General features: G+C 36.8%; 1 protein-coding gene across 7 annotated transcripts in view; it reads right to left on the bottom strand.

Moving 5' to 3' along the window:
* PHF3 (PHD finger protein 3) overlaps positions 1-22,427 on the bottom strand; it is a 90,070-nt gene that overhangs the window by 44,436 nt on the left and 23,207 nt on the right. For 5 of the 7 annotated variants that reach the window (XM_030555668.1, XM_030555664.1, XM_030555666.1 and 2 more), the window contains 3 exons: positions 19,738-21,568; positions 4,788-5,115; positions 2,085-2,268 (listed from right to left, as the gene is read on the bottom strand). In XM_030555668.1, the coding sequence (XP_030411528.1) occupies positions 2,085-2,268; positions 4,788-5,115; positions 19,738-21,568 (2,343 nt within the window). Of the gene's footprint in view, positions 1-2,084; positions 2,269-4,787; positions 5,116-5,226; positions 8,666-19,737; positions 21,569-22,427 lie in introns of those variants that run through there. The other 2 variants (XM_030555669.1, XM_030555670.1) reach the window with 2 other exon arrangements.

The following is a 22,427-nucleotide window of genomic DNA, read 5'->3' as shown; positions in this document are numbered from 1 at the left end:
ACAGGACATATTCAAACCTCTGACTGTACAGTTCACCACCCCACCCCACTGCCCTTTCAGTTATTTTCTTTTCAATAAATGAATTTGTGGCTTTCAAAACAGTTTTCTTTATTGCAGAAAGTGTAAGATACCGTAGCCCAGGAAAAAAACAGGCACTGCAAATCATTGTAACCACTGCACTTCACTCCAGTGCAAGGCACCAAACATTACAGTTGGCTTTCAGCCTCAAATTCCCCCCTCAAGGCATCCCTAATCCTTATAGCCCTGTGCTGGGCCTCTCTACTAGCCCTGCTCTCTGGCTGTGCAAATTCAGCCTCCAGGCGTTGAACCTCGGAGGTCCATTCCTCACTGAATGTTTCACCCTTCCCTTCACAAATATTATGGAGGGTACAGCACGCGGATATAACTGCAGGGATGCTGCTTTCCCCCAAGTCTATCTTCCCATAAAGAGATTGCCAGCGCCCTTTTAAACGGCCAAAAGCACACTCCACAGTCATTCTGCACCGGCTCAGCCTGTAGTTGAACCAGTCCTCGCTCCTGTCAAGCTTCCCTGTATGCGGTTTCATGAGCCAAGGCATTAACAGGTAAGCAGGGTCTCCAAGGATCACAATGGGCATTTCGACTTCCCCTACTGTGATCTTCTGGTCTGGGAAAAAAGTCCCGGCCTGCAGCTTCCTGAACAGGCCATTGTTCCGAAAGATGCGTGCATCATGCACCTTTCCAGGCCAGCCTGTGTAAATGTCAATGAAACGCCCACAGTGATCCACAAGCGCCTGGAGAACCATAGAGAAATACCTCTTCCGATTAATGTACTCGGATGCTAGGTGGGATGGTGCCAGAATAGGAATATGCATCCCATCTATCGCCCCTCCACAGTTAGGGAAACCCATTTGTGCAAAGCCATACAGAATGCCCTGCACGTTCCCCAGAGTCACGGTTCTTCTTAGCAGGATGCGATTAATGGCCCTGCAAACTTGCATCAACACGATTCCAACGGTCGACTTTCCCACTCCAAACTGGTTCGCGACTGATCGGTAGCTGTGTGGAGTTGCCAGCTTCCAGACTGCAATAGCCACTCGCTTCTCCACTGGCAGGGCAGCTCTCAATCTCATGTCCTTGCGCCACAAGGTGGTGGTGAGCTCCTCACACAGTCCCATGAAAGTGGATTTTCTCATCCGAAAGTTCTGCAGCCACTGCTTGTCATCCCAGACTTCCATGACGATGTGATCCCACCACTCAGTGCTTGTTTCCCGAGCCCAAAAGTGGCATTCCATGGCGCTGAGCATTTCTGTTAATGCCAAAAGCACTTTAGTGTCATACGCGTCAGGCGAATTGATATCATCGTCGGACTCCTCACTGTCACTTTGGAGCTGAAGGAATGGCTCAACTGCCAAACATGATGTGCTGGTGACACTCATCAGCAAAGTCCTCAGCAGCTCGGGTTCCACTTCTCACAGAAATCGTGCTGCACAGAAACCGTTGGGAGACTCACAATGGCGCCAAACGTGGACAGAAAAACAGTGACTGCTGGGATGTGAAGCGATGCACCACGGGGCGTTGGGACAGGAAGCGGAATGACCCGCACCCTTCCGTCCCCTCCCCACAACGTCAAAATGGGAAGAGATGCTCTGTGGGATAGCTGCCCACAATGCACCACTCCCAACAGCGCTGCAAATGCTGCGCATGTGGCCACACTGCAGCGCTTTCCCTACACAGCTGTACGAAGACAGCTGTAACTCCCAGCGCTGCACAACTGCAAGTGTAGCCAAGCCCTATGAGCATTTCCTCTCCCATTCTTGCTAGCATAGACCACCTCTCCTTCCATTCACAATCATATAATACTTGTGCAGCAATTATAAAAGCTGCTTAAATGGAAAAGTAACATTAGGAAAGGTTTTCATGCTTTTTTCAACTGGTAAAGAACATTTAAAAGAATCAAAAAACCAAAAGATTCAGCACGACATGAGCAGCCTGCTCTCTGCAGACCACAAGCAAGTGTTCCATGCCCCAAAATGTAAGCAGCGCTGCTATACAAAGAACTTTCATGTCTTGCTGACTATAGTTGCTGTTTGGAGTCTTATTACCTGATTTTGCAGTCTTTTCACTTGAGCAAGAAACACTAAGAGAATCTTTATTTATTTTTTCACTTTTCTCTTCAGAGCATCGACGAGGAAGTATAACTGCTTGTCCCATCTTCCGAATAGGAACTTGCCCTTTTTTATTATCAGAATCTCTGCATTCTGACAAATTCCTCACATCACCTGATTCCTGAAACAAATACTTTAACATATTAGTATGGTAACAAATGTGAAGATGAACTAACTGCTACAAATCTTCCCCAAACTATATTTTAAAAATAAGAATGTTGTATAATAAAAATCTCAAACTGGGATGATAAAGACATGCTCCTTAAAAAGCTATTGAAAAGATGTCACAATTTACCACAAAGCAGTGTTTAGCCGTTGTATTACCAGGGTAGAATCCCAGAGAACATGCAGTAAGTTCCTAGGTAAAAGCAGCTGTATTTTCTCAGTTAACTGTTTAAAATTTTTTTAAGTATATCATACGTGGAAATAGATTACACCTGTCACCGAAATAACTCATGTGAAATAAACCTGGCAAATGTGCACAACAAATAAGACCTAGTTAGAAAGGAAATAAATATTACTCAAAAGGAAAAACAAAAGTATTCTCTAAATCTCAATTTAAAGACTTCCACTGACTTCAATTCAGTTAGTATGAGTGCAGGGGGATGTTAAAAGGTCTAATTCCCATTTAAGATCCCAGAGAAGGGCTCAAAGAGGTTTTTTTTTATTATTATTATTATTATTCTGTTGAATAACCTTATTGTTTTTTAAATCCACCAAGTGAACTGTAAACAATAAGATGAAGATGGGCATATAAAGAACGTATAAAACTTTCTCAATAGCTACATTATAAAAAGAAAAGGTGAATAAAAGTAAAATATACTTGGAAAAAGCATTTTAAAAACATTTTAATTCAGACTAGTTAAAAACTTGAATTTGTAATCTTCTGTTTAAAGAACTAAAGGATTTTAATCTTTAAAACTGACCAAACCAAATCAGTTGCTATTTGTACTGTTGCAGCCATTTTGGTTCCAGAATATGAGAGACAAGATGGGTGAGGAAATATAAAAGATATCACCTCACTCCCCCTGTCAAACCAAATCAGTGTAATCTGTGGAATATATAATGTACATTTTCAGAATGGGCATCACAGAAGGATTCATGAAACATGCCTTAAAAGTTGAGGTAGTTTTATTTCCACTTAGTTAATCTTACATGCTGGTTTTGGTGATCTTTAGCTGAATTCTAATTAATATAATTTATATACAGATTACAATGAATATAAATTAGGGTTGGTTTTTTTTAACTAAATGTTAACTATCACATTCATAATTTTAATCATATACTAAAAATAAAGAGTCTGAATAACTCTAATTAAACTAAGCCATTTAATTGCTTTAAACATTAGGTATTGATTGGTCAAAATGCGATACAGAAAATAAACAACTGGAAACGAGGGGAGATTACAATTAGTCATTTAAATCTTTTTTCCCTTCTGCTATTAAATTTATGATTTAATCCACAATGCTGAAAAAAAACTTGAATTGCTCAAACAAACAAAACTAAAGTGTTGCTTTCATTTGATGTCTCCGTCACGCTGACATTTAAAAGATGTGTGCATTGTATAATATAGCAAACTGGGCTACATACTTGCTGAACCACTAACCCAATTCTCCAAAGTAATACAACATGACATACAAACCCAACACTGATCCTCCTAAGTAGTATGGAACTAGTTCTGGGGCGATCAGTTAAACAATGTCACCTGGTATTAGGCAAATTCCTAATAAGGAATCTGACCTAATTTAACAAACAGGACACAGAATGAGAAGGTAATAGTATCCTTTGGGTGGAGAAAAAAAAAAAAAGCCCCATCAGTTTTAATTGAGTATTATATCAAAGGGCAGTGAAATCCATGAGCTCTAGATAGCTATATAAGAATGACTGCATTGAGAGAGGTGACTAAACTAATTACATCCAGAAAAAAGTTAACTGGGAAGTTGGTTTACAAGACACAAAAAACAAAAAGTACTAAGGAAAGATCATGAAGTATTCTGATCAAGTGTTTAAAGCCCTGGTGCACAGGTACATAAATGTACTGAGATAGATGGAGTTGGCAACTGAACAGACGGGAAATTTAAATAAGATCTTTATTATTATGAACTGAAAAAGTTTTTAGAAATATCACCCTTCACCACCAAACTTTGGACATGTATTCACTGGGAGAGCTCTGACCCTCTTTGGGAGTGAGAATATCTCCAGGAATTTTCCTTCTTGCAGAACTATACTGCCCCTTCATCTCTGTTAAGTAGCCAGCTTGCTTCCGGGAAGCAAGCTGGCTCTTCCTCCTCTCCAGAAGCTGCCATGCAAGATAATGGTTATTACAGGACAGTGGTTAAGATGGGGAAGGGTTTGCAAGATCATATTTTTCAATGTGTGCGCGCGCACACACAAAAAACAAGGTAATGGCAGTTTAGCAATAGTACTCACTTCAAAATAGCCAAACCAATTTAAAGGAACTACTTGGAACAGTATGCCTACAGCAGAACATTAGATGACAAGTTTTAGCATAAACTGAAGTTTTATGAAGAGTTATAAACCTGGGGGGAATTATTTTAATTGAAAGGAATGAGTACTATAGTATTTCAAATAGTAAAGAATATTTTTAAAGGAACTTTAACCATCTTAAATAAGCCTTACCCGTCTAAAAATTTTGACTTTGTGCTTGACTATATCATCTGTCTGCTTAGCTTTCTCATGTGTTACACTGGGATTACCAGTGGGAGTTTGCTTTGACATCCCAGGTTTTTCACATTCCATTGTTCTATCTTCTCTATATGCTTCAAGTTTCGGTTGAGTGTCCAGTATATTTTGATCACAAGATTCTGTTTTTTTATCTTCTTCAGCACAACATTTCACACACACATATTCTTTATCTTCTTCTCCCATTCGTTGTGCTTGAGAAAGACTCAGCCCAACACAGTCACCATGAAACCAATCATCACACCTACCACAGCCTACCATAAACCTGAAAATAAAACAAAACAGGATCAATCAATGCACAGAGGGAGGTAGAATTTCATATTAACTATAGCCTACTTGTTAAATAATTTATCAAAACAGAGCAATTTGTTCTTACCTGATAAATTATTTTCTTTTTAAGCTTTACATCCATTACTCCAGCCTTAAACATGGTTAGATCTTCGAAACTGAGCAAGTGTGGCATAATAGTCCAGGAGATCACAACCTCAACATGAATTCCCACCCATAACTCCACACAGACAAATAAATCCTCCTTAGGAATACAGTTTAGAGAAAAAGTCATAGGAAAGTAAAAGGCGGCTCTCAAGACTGATGAACACAAGACTTAAAAAGATAATATGCTCAGATGAGAAAAAGTTAACTCTGCACTGGCATCAAGGAATCCATCCTGGCAATAGGCAACGTCTCAAATACTGAACTAGCATAAGCTGCCAAAGCATAAAGAAAATGTTCAAAAATTTTGACAGTGAACTCAGCTAAATCCACTACTTAAACCTCAAGCCATTAAAAATCTGATAGAATAAACTATGTATGACTCATGTCAGCAAATTGTTACATTTTGCTTTATTCTTCTGTAGATTTATGGGGCACAGGCTCATCAGCTTCAAACCACGGCTCGTTTGGCCATCATTTTCATGGACATGCTATGTTTTTCCACTACACTGCAAAACTTTGTACATTTACTCACCCAAGTCAGTGGACATTTGAGAAAACTTTTCAACACCTGAAATGTAGACTGCTAAAAATGTACATCATCTCATTTGATCTTCTCATAGATCTGCTTTTGTATTTTGTGTGCAGAGATAACTTTAGTTAAAGTTAATAACATCAATTTTCTAATGTCTACAAAGACCATGGGTATCTAACAAGGTTATGATTTTGCAAGTATTTTGGTATATTGTGAAGTCCTCCATTCTCTGCCCATCTGGTGCAATACTCAAGTCAAATTACTTTTGAAGAATGTAGAAAACAATCTCTTCCTAAGCTACAGAGACTTAATACACGAACGCACGTAGTGGTTCTTTTTTGGTTTTATTTTAATTTTTTTTAAATAACCCCTTGCCTTAACACTGAGACAGGCTAACTCTAAGGACCATTATTCAACTGATATGAAATTTCAGAGTTCTCATGTCTGAAGCCATCTTTCCCTTCTGAGCTTTTTTCTATTTTGTTTTTTTAAGAGTCTAGAAAACAAAAATGGAGTTAAATTTTCAATGAATTAAATCTATACTGGTCACAAGAATACCCTTATAAGTGCAGATGGGTTCTTTAATGCTGAGCACCTTGATCAGGGAATCTGTACTAATTAAATAGAAGACAACATTAATTTTAAAGTAATACAGTGCAAAGCTGACCATCAGCTCAAATGGTTTTAAGGCAAGTGCTTTAGAAGATAAATATAATGATTTGCAAACCCTAATCTGCTCTAACCAGAAAGACCCAAGAGTTCTACCAACTCCCTTTTGTCAAAAGATCCAAAGGAACCAGAAAGGAAGAAGAAAGAAATATGGAGATATACCTATCTCATAGAACTCGAAGGGACCCCGAAAGGTCATCAAGTCCAGCCCCCTACCTTCACTACCAGGATCAAGTACTCATTTTGCCCCCAATCCCTAAGTGGCCCCCTCAACCAGATTCCTATTCACATACCTGCCTTCCAATCACAGCTGCGATGCTGAAGCTATTTGATGACTCACCTACTTTGCAAGAACATATTTCTATCACAAATTATGCTGAGAGGTTTGGAAATTCTTTGGTTCCCATTCACTAGGAAACTGAAGGTAAACATTCCAGATGGCTTTGAGACACTGGCAGTTGGTCTAAGAAACTACAGGAACCTCAAAAGACCAAAAAACCTGAAAGCTTGTCTAATACTAGAAAATTGAGACCCTAGAGTAGGAAGTTAGTCAAGAAGGTTGTCTTGGTTCTGATCACTCTTATATCAGTATAAATGGAGTTATACAGGCGTGAAATTGGTTTAAGAGGAGAATTAGGTCCAGAAGTTTTAGGAGGAAAAAAAATCACTTCCAACTATCTAATTTCTCTGAGATTCCAACTTTATTTGACATGACTGTTTTCCTGTTGCAAATAATCCAGTTATCTGGTTTGTGAATCGGAAAAGCAATCTTTTCACTATTGTTTGTGTATACTTAGTTCATGAACACTTATTTTGCCTAAAACATGCTGGCAAGTAGCACTCATTGATGTGTTCGGTTCCAATCATAAAGCTACAAGTTTCTGAAAGCTTACTATGAGTATGATATGAGTATTTTCAGATCTACATTCTGGCAAAATGAAGATTTCAGGAGAAAGTTGGTTAGGTTTGGAGGCAATCACTTTTCAGAGCCTCATCCCAACCACAACCAAAATATTCATGAGCATACTCAGAGTCAGACAGAGATTGAAGGGAAGTTAAAATCCTGAAAATTGTTCTTTACTGTCAATCCTAGGGCACAGACCTAATGGGAGTATACATAAGATGAATTTCTGTTTTACAATTCAATGATCCACAGGAATATGTTCCACTTAGACAACAGACATCTGCCTCACATAAGAAAATATTGGTCAAGATCTGGGACACCAAAAATGGATACAAAAACTCCTCCCGCACTATAAGAAAACAATGTAATGTTTCCACTGTAGTTGAAAAAAAGACTTTTTAAAGCAAACATCCAAATTTTTAATTTTCCTTATGTTTAAATAAAGATGTTTATATCCATTTTTGGTGTACCAAGGCACTATTAATTCATTTCAGTTAAAATTTGAAGGAAACAAGGATTGTAATGCCCAGCAGCAGTGACTCGCCTTGAAGTGGAATTAAATTTAGACACTGTTTAAGGCTCTTTTAATTTGATATGGAAATGTAGGCATGTTAAATGCAAGACCAGACAACTTCAGATTTTTTAAAGGAACAAGGAACTACAGGCTTTATATCTGAGAATTTTTCTGCAACTAATGGCCATTAAGTTTTTTGAGATACTAAGAAAATAACCAAACATTTTAATTACTTTTTACATGAAGAAAACAGATTAAGATGATCAAGCATGGAGAAAGGATTTTCATAGACTGATATTTGAATACTATTTGGACTGATATGTGGTCAGCACTGTTCCTTTCCCAGGAGGAATACCAAGGTCCTAAACACAAAAAGCTATTGAGCACCCTCAACTCTGGAATTAAGGCTCTCAGGACCTGGTCCTCTGAGGTTCTAACAGGCTACCTATTTTCAAAAGTAGAGTGGTGGACAGGTCTAAGAGCTAGGTCGTTCAGTATGATGTCTTATTTTTCAGAGCCTTGAATACTGGCAGCTTTGTTAACCTGAAAGAGCTTATTCTGTAAAACGCGGGCTATAACTTTGATTTGGCCTGTCTGAAACCTACACTAGTAAAATCTAAAACATTCTTTAACAATACTGAAAATAAGGCAAGTTTCACATTTCAAGTGAATCTTTAATTTCTCTAACTATATCTAAACTGTTATCAGAGAGGTAGCCATGTCAGTCTGTATCCACAAAAACAAGGAGTCTGGTGGCACCTTAAAGACTAACAGATTTATTTGGGCTTAAGCTTTCGTGGGTAAAAAATCAGCTTCTTCAGATGCATGGTGCACCTGAAGAAGTGGGTTTTTTTAACCACGAAAGCTTATGCCCAAATAAATCTGTTAGTCTTTAAGGTGCCACCGGACTCCTCATTGTTTTTATATCTAATTAGGATAATTTCAAACCATGAAATACATCCAAGGGCCTAGGCAGTTTTCAAAAGAGAAACTGACTGTTGCTTAAAGCCCCAGATATTTGTGGTTTATTGGAGAAATATATGCTGTCAGTGGCATATTTTCTATTGGTTAAAGATCAATACAGACAAAATAAGACTCTCTCTCTTCAGACAAGAGCCTACAGCATTCTCAAATCAGGATGAATGTTGTATACTTCTGTTATGACCTCACTCTGAACTGTCTGGAGTGAAGTGAACTATCAAAAGAAACTACTATCTGGTGAGAGAGGTACCCTTAATTAGTTTTTTTGAGAACTTGATGAGACGACCCAACTTTTATTGCATTTAAGATTGCACAAAAAAGAATCCTATAAACTAATTAAGGCTATAAGGTTGTGCCCAAAACAGGAAATCTGGTACCTCGTAACTCTCCACTCTTAGTAGCAATTATGCAGGCTGTACCTCAGGAATTTACATTTACAACTGTTTTGTCTAATCTTACTCAGAGGAGATGGAACTGTAATAAATATATTTGTGTTCTACCTACACTATAACTTCTACTCTTTCTACCAGTGAATCTGCACCACTGGTAAACTGCAGCTCCTTATTTTCCTAGTGTAGACAAGTCTTAAATTTGCTACTCATTTTAAATTATTTTTTCAATGCATTTATTTATTTGCAAATCAGAAAAAAAATTCACTAGAAATTTCAACTCTGGCACACAGATGACCTAGCTATTTCCCATATAGTCACAAGGGTTGAGAGAAAGGGAATAAAGGTTCCTATTTGAGCACTAGAATGGGAATAATTTGATTTTCCATCTTTTTCTAATCTTTATCCACATTATGGGTATTTTTCTGCACCAACAAAATTAGTTTAGGTAATAGGAGTTATGGTTGGATAATATAGAAGCTAGATAATGCACAAAGATTAAGAAAGGAGTCAAAGAGGGTTGAGGCCTGGCGTGAAGGATCAAGGATTTCTTCTTGCACAGTTGTCACAGACTTGTGATTGAAGATGTTCTGATATCCTGGACTATTAACACCAAAAATTCTGACCGTAGACTGCTCCATAGTTTGAAGTGTGAGGACTTTACCCATGTTGTAAGGCTGGACTGGAAGATGTAAAGCTGAAAGAGAAAGAAATATGTTTTGAAATATTAATTCACACCAACATATTGAGTAAATCACAGAACAATCAGAAGATTAGGGTTGGAAGAGACCTCAGGTCATCTAGTCCAACCCCCTGCTCAAAGCAGGACCAACACGAACTAAATCATCCCATCCCAAATGGTCAGAACTGCTTGTATTTTAATTTAAAAGTTCAGTAATAAATAAGAATCACCACAAAATAGCTGATGGTATATAGAAATATTCATGCCCCCGGAAGCACTTCCTTTAATTCAATAGAACTTCTGAGTGGAAAAAAAAAGTTATATCTCATTCCTCAGAGAGGGATGCCTGCCTGTCTCCATATACCAAAATGAAGAGATACAGTCACTTGAAGTATCTAATATTAGAAAGGAATTGGATTATACTAAGAAAAGATCGAGAGTAATGAAAACCTTCCATTATCTCCTTCAGGATTAGCACATCTTTTCAAATCTCTTGGCATACACATTGATTTAGAGGAAGGAAAGCTCATGCTTAACGATTCATTTCAAAGATAAAAATGTCCGGGCTGTAATTTTTCTAACATTAGTTATAACAAATGGAATGTGTTCAAGCCAAAGCAGATTGCTGAATGGCTGACAATTATTGAGGAATAAGGGTTTAAAAATACATCAGCCAGAAGTCAGTTTATTCATAAATCGTTTGCTTTAGAAACTGTACTCATTAATAAAACCACACACACACCAGAAACGGTTCTATAAATCAGTCAAAATGAAGATCAATAATGGTCAGTGTTCAGCATCATTTGATACAGTTAATAAAAGTAATAAGTACATTATTATTACTGGAAGTCATCTGCTTAGCATTTTATATTTGCAGTATATAGCAACAGGAGATCACGGACAACAAATCACTACTGCTGTCTTGCAATAGTGTTTCATTCTCTCTATTAATGGGAACAAGGCCCCAATCTCAAACATTTACACAAATCAAGGTACTACTCAAGTGTGTAAAATTAAGCACATGCATGTTTGCAGAATTGGGGGCTTACTTGGAAAGAAAAAAAAGGAAAATAAAACAGCAGTAAAGTGTAATTAGTTAATTTAAAAATATTTAAAAACCACTCCAAACTTTTATAACCATCATTTTCCATGTGTACATAATGCAAGAAATATTTTAACAGTCCTATTTTAAAAATAGTCTCAGTATAAAGATTCATTCACCTTCTGGAAATTTATTTTGTGAAACAATTTGTCTATCACTGGCTCAGTTGTGTTATATCTGAATCACATTGCACAGCTCAGCAGGAGACAGGATGGAAAGCAATTTTTATATTATTTTTTCCTGAATTAATAGAGATCTAGCTAGGTGAAGAATTAACTAATGGTGAATGACTGCACTCTTAGTCAACCATCCCCTTGATACACACACATATTCAGAGATTTTCACAGGAGCTTTAGAGGAGTCTGCGTGTTCCACTCTAACAAGCAACTATAGCCAATGGAAAGACTACTGACTTCAGTGGGCTCTGATTCAGACTAACTGAAAAGATAGTTCACTTTTGAGGAGACCCCCCAGTAAATAAATCAGTACATGTTCTCTTGTCATCAAAGCATCTATGTGCCTGCATTGGTTTGTTCATTGCAAGTCTAGGTATGGAAATTTTTTATTTTGTAGCAGCAGGAACAACTTGGCTTTTAAAAACGTGTCATTTGATCTTCTGGATGGCACTCATAGCAAGGCAAAAGAGCAATGTCAATTTATTATTTTTTTACACCAAGTTTCAACAGAACAACCTTTAAGTAGTTTGATTTTTTTTTAAAAAAAAGAAGAAAAATCAGAAGAAAATCTTCCTTCTGAATGTCAAATGTTACAAAGAACTTTTCAGCAAGGAAGAAAGGGCAGGGTCAAGAGCAAAAAACAAAAAAGCATAGTGAGAGAGACAGGACCATCAACAAAACGATGAACCTACCCAAATAAAGTGAAGTCAAATGCAAAAAGTAATGAAATTGAAAACAAAAATATATTCTCTAATTTTTCAGTAATGTTAGACACCTATCCGGCGAGCAGAACTACGATGGCATGATCAGGGCCTTAGGTGTTACATGTAACTAAAAAAGCAAAAAAAATATTTCAGACAAATTTGATTTTCAAATTGATGTTCCTTTACTTTGTAGGCCTACCAATACCAACTTTAATAGTGTCTCTAATTTCCTACTGATCTAAACTAGCACAAATAATGTATGTGCCCATACAAAAAACTATAGTGTCAGAATATTCAGTGTGTACCGTATAGAACTCTGCCAACTGGTGATTATGCATTACAACACTGTTTTTAAATTATACTATCATATTAAACAGATTTTCCATAATAGCTATACATGAGTAATATTTGTATACTTGTGCTCAATTAACAAATATAAATCATATCTTGTGTGTCATGCTTGTTTTAAGTTCTGGTCATCACACTCATTCATTTAACTATTTAGGCACCAATTCTGAAAACTTATACGTATGCTTAACTTTAAAAAGTGTTTGCAGGGTCTTCATCTCTTTCCTTCCCTACAGGGACCTAGAACTTATTTCTGATCCACTGCCATAATGATCTCTCAGAGAAACGCCCTTATGGTGCTGCATTATGTGTATAAATATTCTATTTCAGGGGTGGCCAAACTTACCGACCCTCCAAGCTGCATATGACAATCTTCAGAAGTTTGAAAGAAGTAGTGCACCTAATAGGGCTCGGGACTTCAGCCCTGAGCTCCGGCAAGTATGCTCCGTGGGGCAGAAGCCCTTAGAGAGAGAGCGACATACACACAGAGAAAGAGAGAGAGAGACACACACACACCCCGCTACCAGAGGTAACACGTGAGGGCAGGCACATGGGGTCTCATGTTCCCCCCTACCCAATTTTTGCAAGGGTTTGCTGGCCCAGCTTGGTCACATGATGCTGCCATGCTCAGCAAGCTTGGAGTTGTGGCCATGGGGAGAGGCAGCAGCAAACAGCTGGGAGCTGCAGGGAGAGTTGCTGCCTCTCCCCATGGAGCTAAAGCAGCAGCCCCTCCCTGCAGCACTGCTGCCGCCTTTTCACAGGGAGCTAATGCCTGGGAGCTGCAGGGAGAGAACAGAATAAGGCATGACTCAAGATGTTGGGGGTGAGAGAGGGAGCTGATCCTTTAAATTGTGCCCCCTCCCTACTCTCAGCAGGCACCAGTTCTCTCTCACAGAAACTCCTATCTCCAACACCCTGAGGTAGCGCAGAAGCCCTGAGCTGCCCCCTCTCTCAAGTCTGGCAGGCAGAGAATGGAGGGGGACGAGATAGGCTCTGCGAGCCACACTTTTAACTGTAAAAGAGCAGCATGAAGCTCACAACCTGCAGTTTGGCCACCCCTGTTCTCTTTCTTTACTATGTATGTATGCATGCATTATATGCTTCATATCCCCTAACCTCAAAGTATCAATACAGTTTAAATATTATTTCCGCACAGTAATGGATGCGATTGTTTTAAGTGAAAACTGTGTAATTTCTCAAGGAAAAATTTAAGCCTAAATATTTTTCCAACTTCACAATAAACTAGACAGAAAACTAGTCTTCCTTATTGTTTTCGAAAAAATTCTATTAGCAGAATATTATGAGACCACTTATATAGACTATTTACTCATAAGAAGTTAGAAGGTTACAGGTTTCAGAGTGGTAATCATGTTAGTCTGTATCAGCAGAAAGAACAAGAGTACTTGTGGCACCTTAGAGACTAACAAATTTATTTGAGCATAAGCTTTCGTGGGATAAAACTCACTTCATCAGATGTTTACTAAACCTTAACGTCTGCATTTTCAAATTGCCTTCCTGTGCAACTTTAAGTTTTGTACTTATTTTATTTTAAAATCCAGCTAAAGCCCTGATTCTGCAATTTGTTACATACAGGTAGATTGCTGCACATAATCCTAATTACTTTCATTTGGCTCTGCATTGGAACAGCAATCTGTCCAAACATAAAACTACAAGATCAGATACCAAGTGTATCACCAGAGATTTAAAAAAGTAAATAAATATAATATATAACATTCAAACCAAAGGAAGTGAAAGTCATGTGAAAAAAAATTAAAAGAATTGAAAGACACATTTTTAAAATCTAGCACTGATGTTGCAATTTCATTACGATAAGAGTTCTTCCAATCAAGGTTCTCCTTATGTAAAAACAACATACAGTAGGTAATTAAATTTATTAACTAGGCATTTGGTGAGCCCTAATCCATTAAGGAAAAAAATCAAGGGGGCCAGAAGAGAGGACAGTTTGCAATGTTTCCCTTGTGAAGCTTCCAACAGATTTGTAATATATGGTAAGGATTTGCCAGCCTGTAAAAAAGGCAGAGAGTTCAAACCCCAAAGCCTGTAGATCTTAGGCACTGATGTAAAAGCCAGGGACACTGGAAACAATATAATAGGGAGGGGGGAGAATGCTGTGTAGGGTCTTATGTTTTCTACAAGCACAGGAATGAATATAGCATTCCTTCTGTGTGCAGATTCCAGGATTTATCCGGTTCCACATAAAGAAAAACAAAACTTTGTTTCTTATATACGTTGCAAGACATACAAGCTACCTTCAGAAAAAAAGTAAACTTGGAACTACTGTCCCTTTATTATTCTTCCTATTCTGTTAGTGCCATGAAATTATATTCAACTTGATCAAAATCCAGAAACTAGACCATTTCAACAGCATTTACCGAAAGTGGAAGGAAGAATTCCTCACACAAATGCTCCAATCATACATAAAGATATGTTATTGATTGGCGGGGGTGGGGAACAACACCTTAGCATTAATATAGGATTAAAGTTGCAAAATCTAACAAGTTAGGAAATCCAAAAAGTTATGGTTTCTCATTAAAACTAACTCAGACACATGGAATACCCCATACACATATTATATGTATTAAAAAAAATTAAACCTCACAGTTTACATTGAGCCAAGAAAACAAATAGAAAATATGTGGTGGAAATGGGCAACTACATGGCAGAATACCATAAGCAGCACTTCAGTTCCTGAAGAACTTCATTGTTTATTTATAAAAAAAAATCTAGTTGTTACACTGCAGATATCACTTTGAATAGAATCAATAAAATACAGTCAGCAGACAAAATGAAACAATAGTACTAATGCCAAAAACTGCCCCACTCCACACCCCACAGATATACCAATCTCCGAGAACTGGAAGGGACCTTGAAAGGTCATCGAGTCCAGCCCCCTGCCTTCACTAGCAGGACCAAGTACTGATTTTGCCCCAGATCCCTAGGTGGCCCCCTCAAGGATTGAACTCCCAACCCTGGATTCAGCAGTCCAATGCTCAAACCACTGAGCTATCCCTCTCCCCATAAAGTAGATCCAAAGCATGCTGCTACTACCTTGGTTCCACTGAGGGTGGTGAGGTAAGAGGAAGAGACACCATGTATAGAAACTATGCAGAGGTGTTATTAAAACAAAAACAAAAAAACGAACAGGCACAACCCCCAGCAGAAGATACGCATGGGCTCCAATTTCTATTACTGATCCTGCTACAGTTTTCATATCTATAAAGCCTATCCACACTGAGGGAAAGGACTCCTGTTCTACATTCCAATCAACTTCTTTTAGGTCCCCTGTGTAAAGTACACGTATTTTACCTTTGCACTTGGTAGCAGAATGACAGCATTCTGTCCTAAAAGGTGAACTGTCCAGTAATCTCAATACGGTACTGACCCTGAAGATGAACAATGTTAACTAGTTGATTACATTACAGTAGAACCTCAGAGTTAAGAACAACCGAGGTACAAACTGACCAGTCAACCACACACGTAATCTGGAATCAAGAGTATGCAATCAGGCAGCAGCAGAGACAAAAAAAAAAAAAGAAAAGCAAATACAGTACAGTACTGTGTTAAATTAAAACTACTAAAAAATAAAGGGAAAGTTTAAAAAAAGATTTGACAAGGTAAGGAAACCGTTTCTGTGCTTGTTTCTTTTAAGTTGGTTAAAAGCAGCATTTTTCTTCTGCACAGTAAAGTTTCAAAGCTGTATAAAGCCAATGTTCAGTTATAAACTTTTGAAAGAATCATAACGTTTTGTTCAAAGTTAGGAACATTTTAGATATCAGAGGGGTAGTCGTGTTAGTCTGGATCTGTAAAAGCAGCAGAGTCCTGTGGCACCTTATAGACTAACAGACGTTTTGGAGCATGAGCTTTCACGGGTGAATACCCACTTCGCCAGATGCATTAATTTCAGAGTTCCAAACAGCCTCCATTCCTGAGATATCCATAACTCTGAGGATATATTGTATTTTGGCAGACACAGCCAGCTTAGCATATGATTGTGAGAGCCCATATTACAATACCTCAAAATGTGATCCTTATACTTGCAAGAGAATCCCAAATTAACACTGAAGGAGAAACCTCAACATTTGGTATTTTTTGACTTAACTGATTAATTTTTGCCACCTTAGTTTTGCACTTCTGGTACAGGGGGGCAATTTCAGTCTGCATAGTATGTTAAAATGAAAAATTTTCCAACCTTAATTCAAGTTGTATTTCATTAACATGAAACCAAACTTGCTAGTCCTAAATTAGAAAGCTCTTGGCACACATTTTCCTAATTGGGGCTCCACTTCAGTTCCATTTCTTGTTTTTCATACCATCTACAACATAGAATTGACAAGCAACATCTAACAATATTTAGAGAATTGTAAAAAGCAACACCATGAACTTAAAATCTAGTCAGTTTAAAAAAATTAGTTAAGTTCCCAACTTGAAGTGTTTTTTCCATTTCTCCCTTTTCCTATGCGATGAGTCACACATAAAAGAGGGAAAAACTGGCTAAACTAGCTGCTTATACAAGGAAAATGGAGAAACTGAATAAACAAATGTTATTAAATGCAAAGTAAACAATTTTTTGGAGCCTTCTCAGTTTTACTACTTGTGTGTTATACTTTTAACAATATTCAGTAAAAACGTTTCAGAGAGGTACAGTTTTTAAGCTGCTGTCCCTTTTAAAAGCAGGTTTAATTACTGCTGCAGTAACAAGCACAAATAATGTAACACCACACAGTCTCTGCTTAGGAAGACATTAAAGAGGAGTTTTGCTTCCTCTTCTATTCTAAGCTCAACCTAGTTTTTGAGATGAAAACTTTAAGGATGTATGTTAAAATTAAACATACAAGTCCAAAATGAAGTATAAAGTAATTCAAAAACCAAAAACATAAATGCTCTAATAGTTTTGTTTTTTCACTTTGTAAAAACTACTGAGAGAGAGAGAGAGAGAGAGAGAGAGAGTGTGTGTGTGTGTGTGTGTGTGTGTGTGTGTGTGTGTGTGTGTTGTGTAAGTAAAAAAAAACACCAAGCATGGGCAACAGTGCATCAATCTGTTCTGTATATACCATCTTTGGGAATGAGAGAGCAGTTCAATGCAAAGCCCATTTGATCTTGGACCTTTCTGCTAATACTGTTGAATGTTTCAATTTGTGCCAACTGTAGTAACAATTCAGTGATACAGGAATCTGTCCAAAAGAAATGGACTGACACCACAAAACTCTTGACACTGAACAGCTATCAGATGGTGGCAACTCCTGTGTCCTGCCAACCTGAATGGTGATTCAACTAGAGAATATATTATTTGTACAATGTAACACCTAAAGGCCTCCAAATAAAAATGGCTCCCCATTGCACTACATAATGTACCAACACGCAGTATATAAACATACTGTCTACATTAAATGTTTCCTATCCCATTACAATTCCCCGCGACATCCTATTCCTAGTTAAGTTTTAAACATTTGTAACTTTGATTTTAAACTGAAAGCTCTGAATCAAAGTAGAAATGTATCAAATTCATTCCACCTTAAGTGCCAGCCCCCTCACTGCCCATTAGTGATCAGATTCGCTAGCCACAACTGAACTTCACCAGCTTAATTTTAAAACAATGTGTTTTGAAGGTCTCTTACTAACTAGACATTCAGAATAGTAAGAAAAAAATTTAAACATCCACGAAAAAGATAAGAAACACAGAAACGTTTCAATTCAGTATCAATTGAAGGGACGCTGTCAAAATAATTTAGGCCAAAAATTTGTATTTTGCATTAAAAGTGTTTACAGAACATTTCAATTTATGTATTTAAAGCAATTTGATTAAGTTTAAACATTCTACTGAGTTTATTTGCAATCCAAACACTTGCACCATGTGCTAGTGAATAAGAACCTGATAATAAAGCGAACGTGAAACTGAGTAGAATCTACATTCATTGTCCAATCTGAGTGAAATAACAAACACAAAAAGCATAAATGGCAAAAAGGAGTCCAGATTATCCAAACAAAAATATTAAGTCAACAAAATTAATAGTAAAAAGATTGTTAAAAAATACGTTAAAGCATGACAGTATCCCTTCAATCAAGTATTCCACAATAATCTTAAAATCCTTACAGTGCTATTTAGTTTTCTATTATTTTATTCTTATATATGTTGCATCCTCACATGAACTACTAATTTGCAGATTACTCTAGCTGCACTGTAAATATTAAAATACACATACACTTCATGAATGTTCTGACAATTAATCATGAAATTCTGGAACATGAAGGTCATTTCTTGGATGCAAATGTTGAATTTATATATAGTATGGTCCTTCAAATGCTTAAATATGATATAACCTTTAATCAACGAAATTACATATTTGTTTCAGTCAGAAAAATGGAGTTCTATAGTATTCATAGAATAATAGGAATTTCTGTAAAGTGAACAGATAAGGGCTGATTCGACACTCATCTGATTGGTAGTGATAGCACTTCATGCTCCATTTAGTTCAAAAGGTAGATAGGCAAAACTACTTTTAAAGTCAGAAATAAGAACAATTCTTCATAAATATAATTGTGGCAATAATGTAAAAAAATGAGACAAAATGACTCATGTTATTGAACTAACACTTCTGTCTCATTAGAACATAATGCCTTGTTTCACTCCATCCACAATATGCTAAAAATGAACATTTTATTCAGTGAAAGGAGGACACAGTTAGCATTAGATGTTATCCATTTTTTTTTAAAGCGAGCTAAATACAATTTCAAATATCACACCTGCATGCAAGTCCTATTAAAAAAACTGTGGCTTTGTCATTTTTTTTAAACGTTTTCTTCTCCCACTGTTGTATGAAAGACTCACAAAAACAATGATATTGACTAACAAAGCAAACTAAAAAGAGAAAAAATATTCTCCCTAATCTTTTAGGCATAGTAAACAGTTATAACAAAAAAACACTTTCAAACTATTGTTTGACTTTTAAGTTGATCGTGACCCTTTTAGCTTAAGGTGTAACATTCACTTTTACCAGTTTTCAGGTAAAATAACTATTACAAATCACTCTGAAACACTTAAGCCTTGGTTTGATGTTTTCCAAGGCGGTGAGTTTTAAGATGTCTCTATTCTACCTAACATAGTTTAGCAGAATTGCATATCCCGCTAAAGCAGATATTATATATTCATATAATAAAAAAAGACAGACTTCTTCTAGTAATATTTTCTTTTGACCAAGACAGCCTTTACTGTGCTTGTTTTAAAACTTGGAGCGAAAGGGTGCGGCGGTACACAGGTAGGCAATTCATAGTATGACTGATACAGATTTCCATTAAAAAGGTTGTGCCTGCTTTTTTGTTTGATGTGACAAAGATGAACTACTACACGAACAGCAGCAGAAACCTGAACATAAAAAGAGCACTTTTATCTTTTGAAACCAACAAAAACACTGTATATCCCAAACCACACACACCTGTTGCCATGCGGCTTTCTGCAAAAACCGCAATGCTTGGTGGGAACCCACACATGTTTGCTTTCGCTTGGAGAGGTATGTTCTGAGCCTTCACGTTTTACAGCAGAAATGTTATCTGGAATGAACAAGGGAGGTTCATCAAGTGAAAGGCTTTTACTGCTTCTTCTCTGGCGAGGCTGAAGATTCTTCTCCATCTTTTTCAATTTCAGTTTTTCTTTTTCATCCTCCTTCAAATGTTCTAAACCTGTGGGTTCTTTTGCCTCTCTTTCTTCTTTTACATAACTATTTGTTTTAAGTGCAATTGCAAGTTGATGTTTCTGTGTTTGTTTCGGATTTTGATGTAGCAAATGACCTGACAGTGGATGTACAGACGCTGAGACAGTATGGTGGGTTTCTTTTGAACATCCCTGGTGACTAAGAGACTTGTCACTCACATTCTGAACTGATTTCTTTTGCACAGGTGTTTGGATGCGTGACACTTTTTTCACCAACGTATGGGTCTGCTTCTTCACTGTGACCCCCATATCAAAGCTCTGTGCTTTCACATCTTTATCCATTTGTTTTTTCCTAACTTTAACTGTTTTGTGAAAATGCTGCCACCTCTCTTGCTCATCTGCACTCCTTTTCAGACTTACTGAAGATGCACTGTGAAAACTTGAAACACTAACACCAACTCTTGTTTTTGAATGGCTTATTTGTTGTTTAGTTGTGAGTAATTTTCGTCCTGCACCTGCAGTCAAACTTTGTTTAATCTGTAACATAGATTTAATGTGTTTGGACTTCACAGTTTTGGGACTTTTTGTTGAAATTCTATCATCATCCTGAATTTTTGTTGCCTCATATCTTTCCATTTTAATATAGCTGTCCTGCTGCTGTACATTCTGGCTTGGACAATCATGATCAATACTGCTTTCTAAAATATTACTTCCTGCTTCAGCAGAAATAGTACTTTTCAAGGCTGTTTTATCAAATTCTGTACTGTCCAAGTGTTTGCTAGAAGGATTAACACTTTTATCGGCCTCTTTAGGGTCATCTAAAGACTCTGTTTTACAGTCTTTTAATGACATAACATTTTTACCAGAAGCTTCCACAGTAGTCAGTGGATCTAATCTACATTTTGTCTTCTCCTCTACTGCTCTCGACAGAACTGAAGTGGTCTCATGGATGTCACTTGAATTCATGCAAACTGTTGTAATAGATGAAATGGTAGTCATTCCACTTATCTTGCTTTGGTCATTTTCTTTAGGTTTCTCCTCTGTTTCCTTGATTTTGTATTCAGTCTTTTCTTCTGAGGATGTATCAGAACCTATTTCACCAACCACAGTTTCATCCACTTTATTTTTAAATATATCGATATTTTTTACTTTATTAGCTTCATTATTTGCAGAGGTTACAAAATCCAGCCCAGTTTTTGTAAGAGTCTCTGTTTTGCTTTCTGCTTCTTCAGTAGAAGAACAAGTGTCTGTTGAAAGAGAACCACCTCTTAATTCATGGAACGTTTCATCCGATTTTCCTTGCTTGAAAGTTTCAGATTTTACTTCATCCATCTTTTCATGACAAACAGATTGTTTTGAACTATTTGGAGAAGGTGGTAATGCTTCTTCTGTTTCCTCTGTCTGACCAGATAGTCTACTACTACGCCTAACCTCTTTAAGATGTTCTAGTTTCATTGGTGTACTAATGTCTTCCTGTTTAGTTTGACTCTTGTCTTGCTGTTTTGGTCCTCCCTTTTGGGCACATCCAGACTTCACAGCTGCTTTCTTGCTATTAGCAAGAGGTGCGGTGTTTGAACGCTTGGCTATAGTACTTTGCCGTAAACTTCGTACTGGTTCTATTAAAGAAAAAAAAGAATCTCTTAGGTATATTTCACTCTTGTGCTGGCAAACACAAGATTAGACTACAGTGAAAATAATTTATTACTCAACAAAATTTAACTTACAAAATGTTTAATTTACAATATTAACTGACAAAATGTTAGATCACTAATTGTTTATTGATTTCAAGAAACATTATTAAAATTTAAAACTAACACAAAAGATTTGTATTTCAATTTGACATTGTCACTGTTTAGACAAATGTAAATGGCCATGCAAGCGAGATGGATAGCAAGCGAGAAACCAGAATTTCTTAAATCTAAAAAGTTGTAATATCACTGAAATAGGAAGAGTATTTAATTGTCTTTTTAACCTCTTTATGAAGAAACTATCATACAAATAAAGTTTTGGCACCTTGTTACTAAAACAAAAACACAGTAGTTAAGCTTGGGATTCTTAAAGTAATAATCTAACATCCATTAAAGTTCGTATTTGATGTGAACTCTTATACTTTAGAAGTTAATCATTTGTAAAGCATGTTGAGATCTTTGGATGAATGACTTTTATACAAGATCAAACTATTATTAAGATAACAACCTTACTTAAAATCCACAAAAGGAAACAGCAAAAACATTGAAAATAATGACCTACAGAATGCATTGAATTTCAAATCAAATTTTTTTATTTAAAGAAAACTGTGAAAATTACTTTGTGTATATTATAAATCAGTCATTTCCAAATCTCATAAGTAGTTTTAAAATGCAGTTCAATCTATACCGCTTCAACTCTGATGTATTTTCTTATCTCCCTCACCCTCCCACTCATAACACTTACACGAAATAATGTACTTCCAAAAATTCTAAGTTTTAATAGAAT

The sequence above is a fragment of the Gopherus evgoodei genome, chromosome 3 (assembly GCF_007399415.2).
Source record: "Gopherus evgoodei ecotype Sinaloan lineage chromosome 3, rGopEvg1_v1.p, whole genome shotgun sequence".
Taxonomy (NCBI): domain Eukaryota; kingdom Metazoa; phylum Chordata; order Testudines; family Testudinidae; genus Gopherus; species Gopherus evgoodei.
This window is presented reverse-complemented; position numbering and strand designations above follow the sequence as displayed.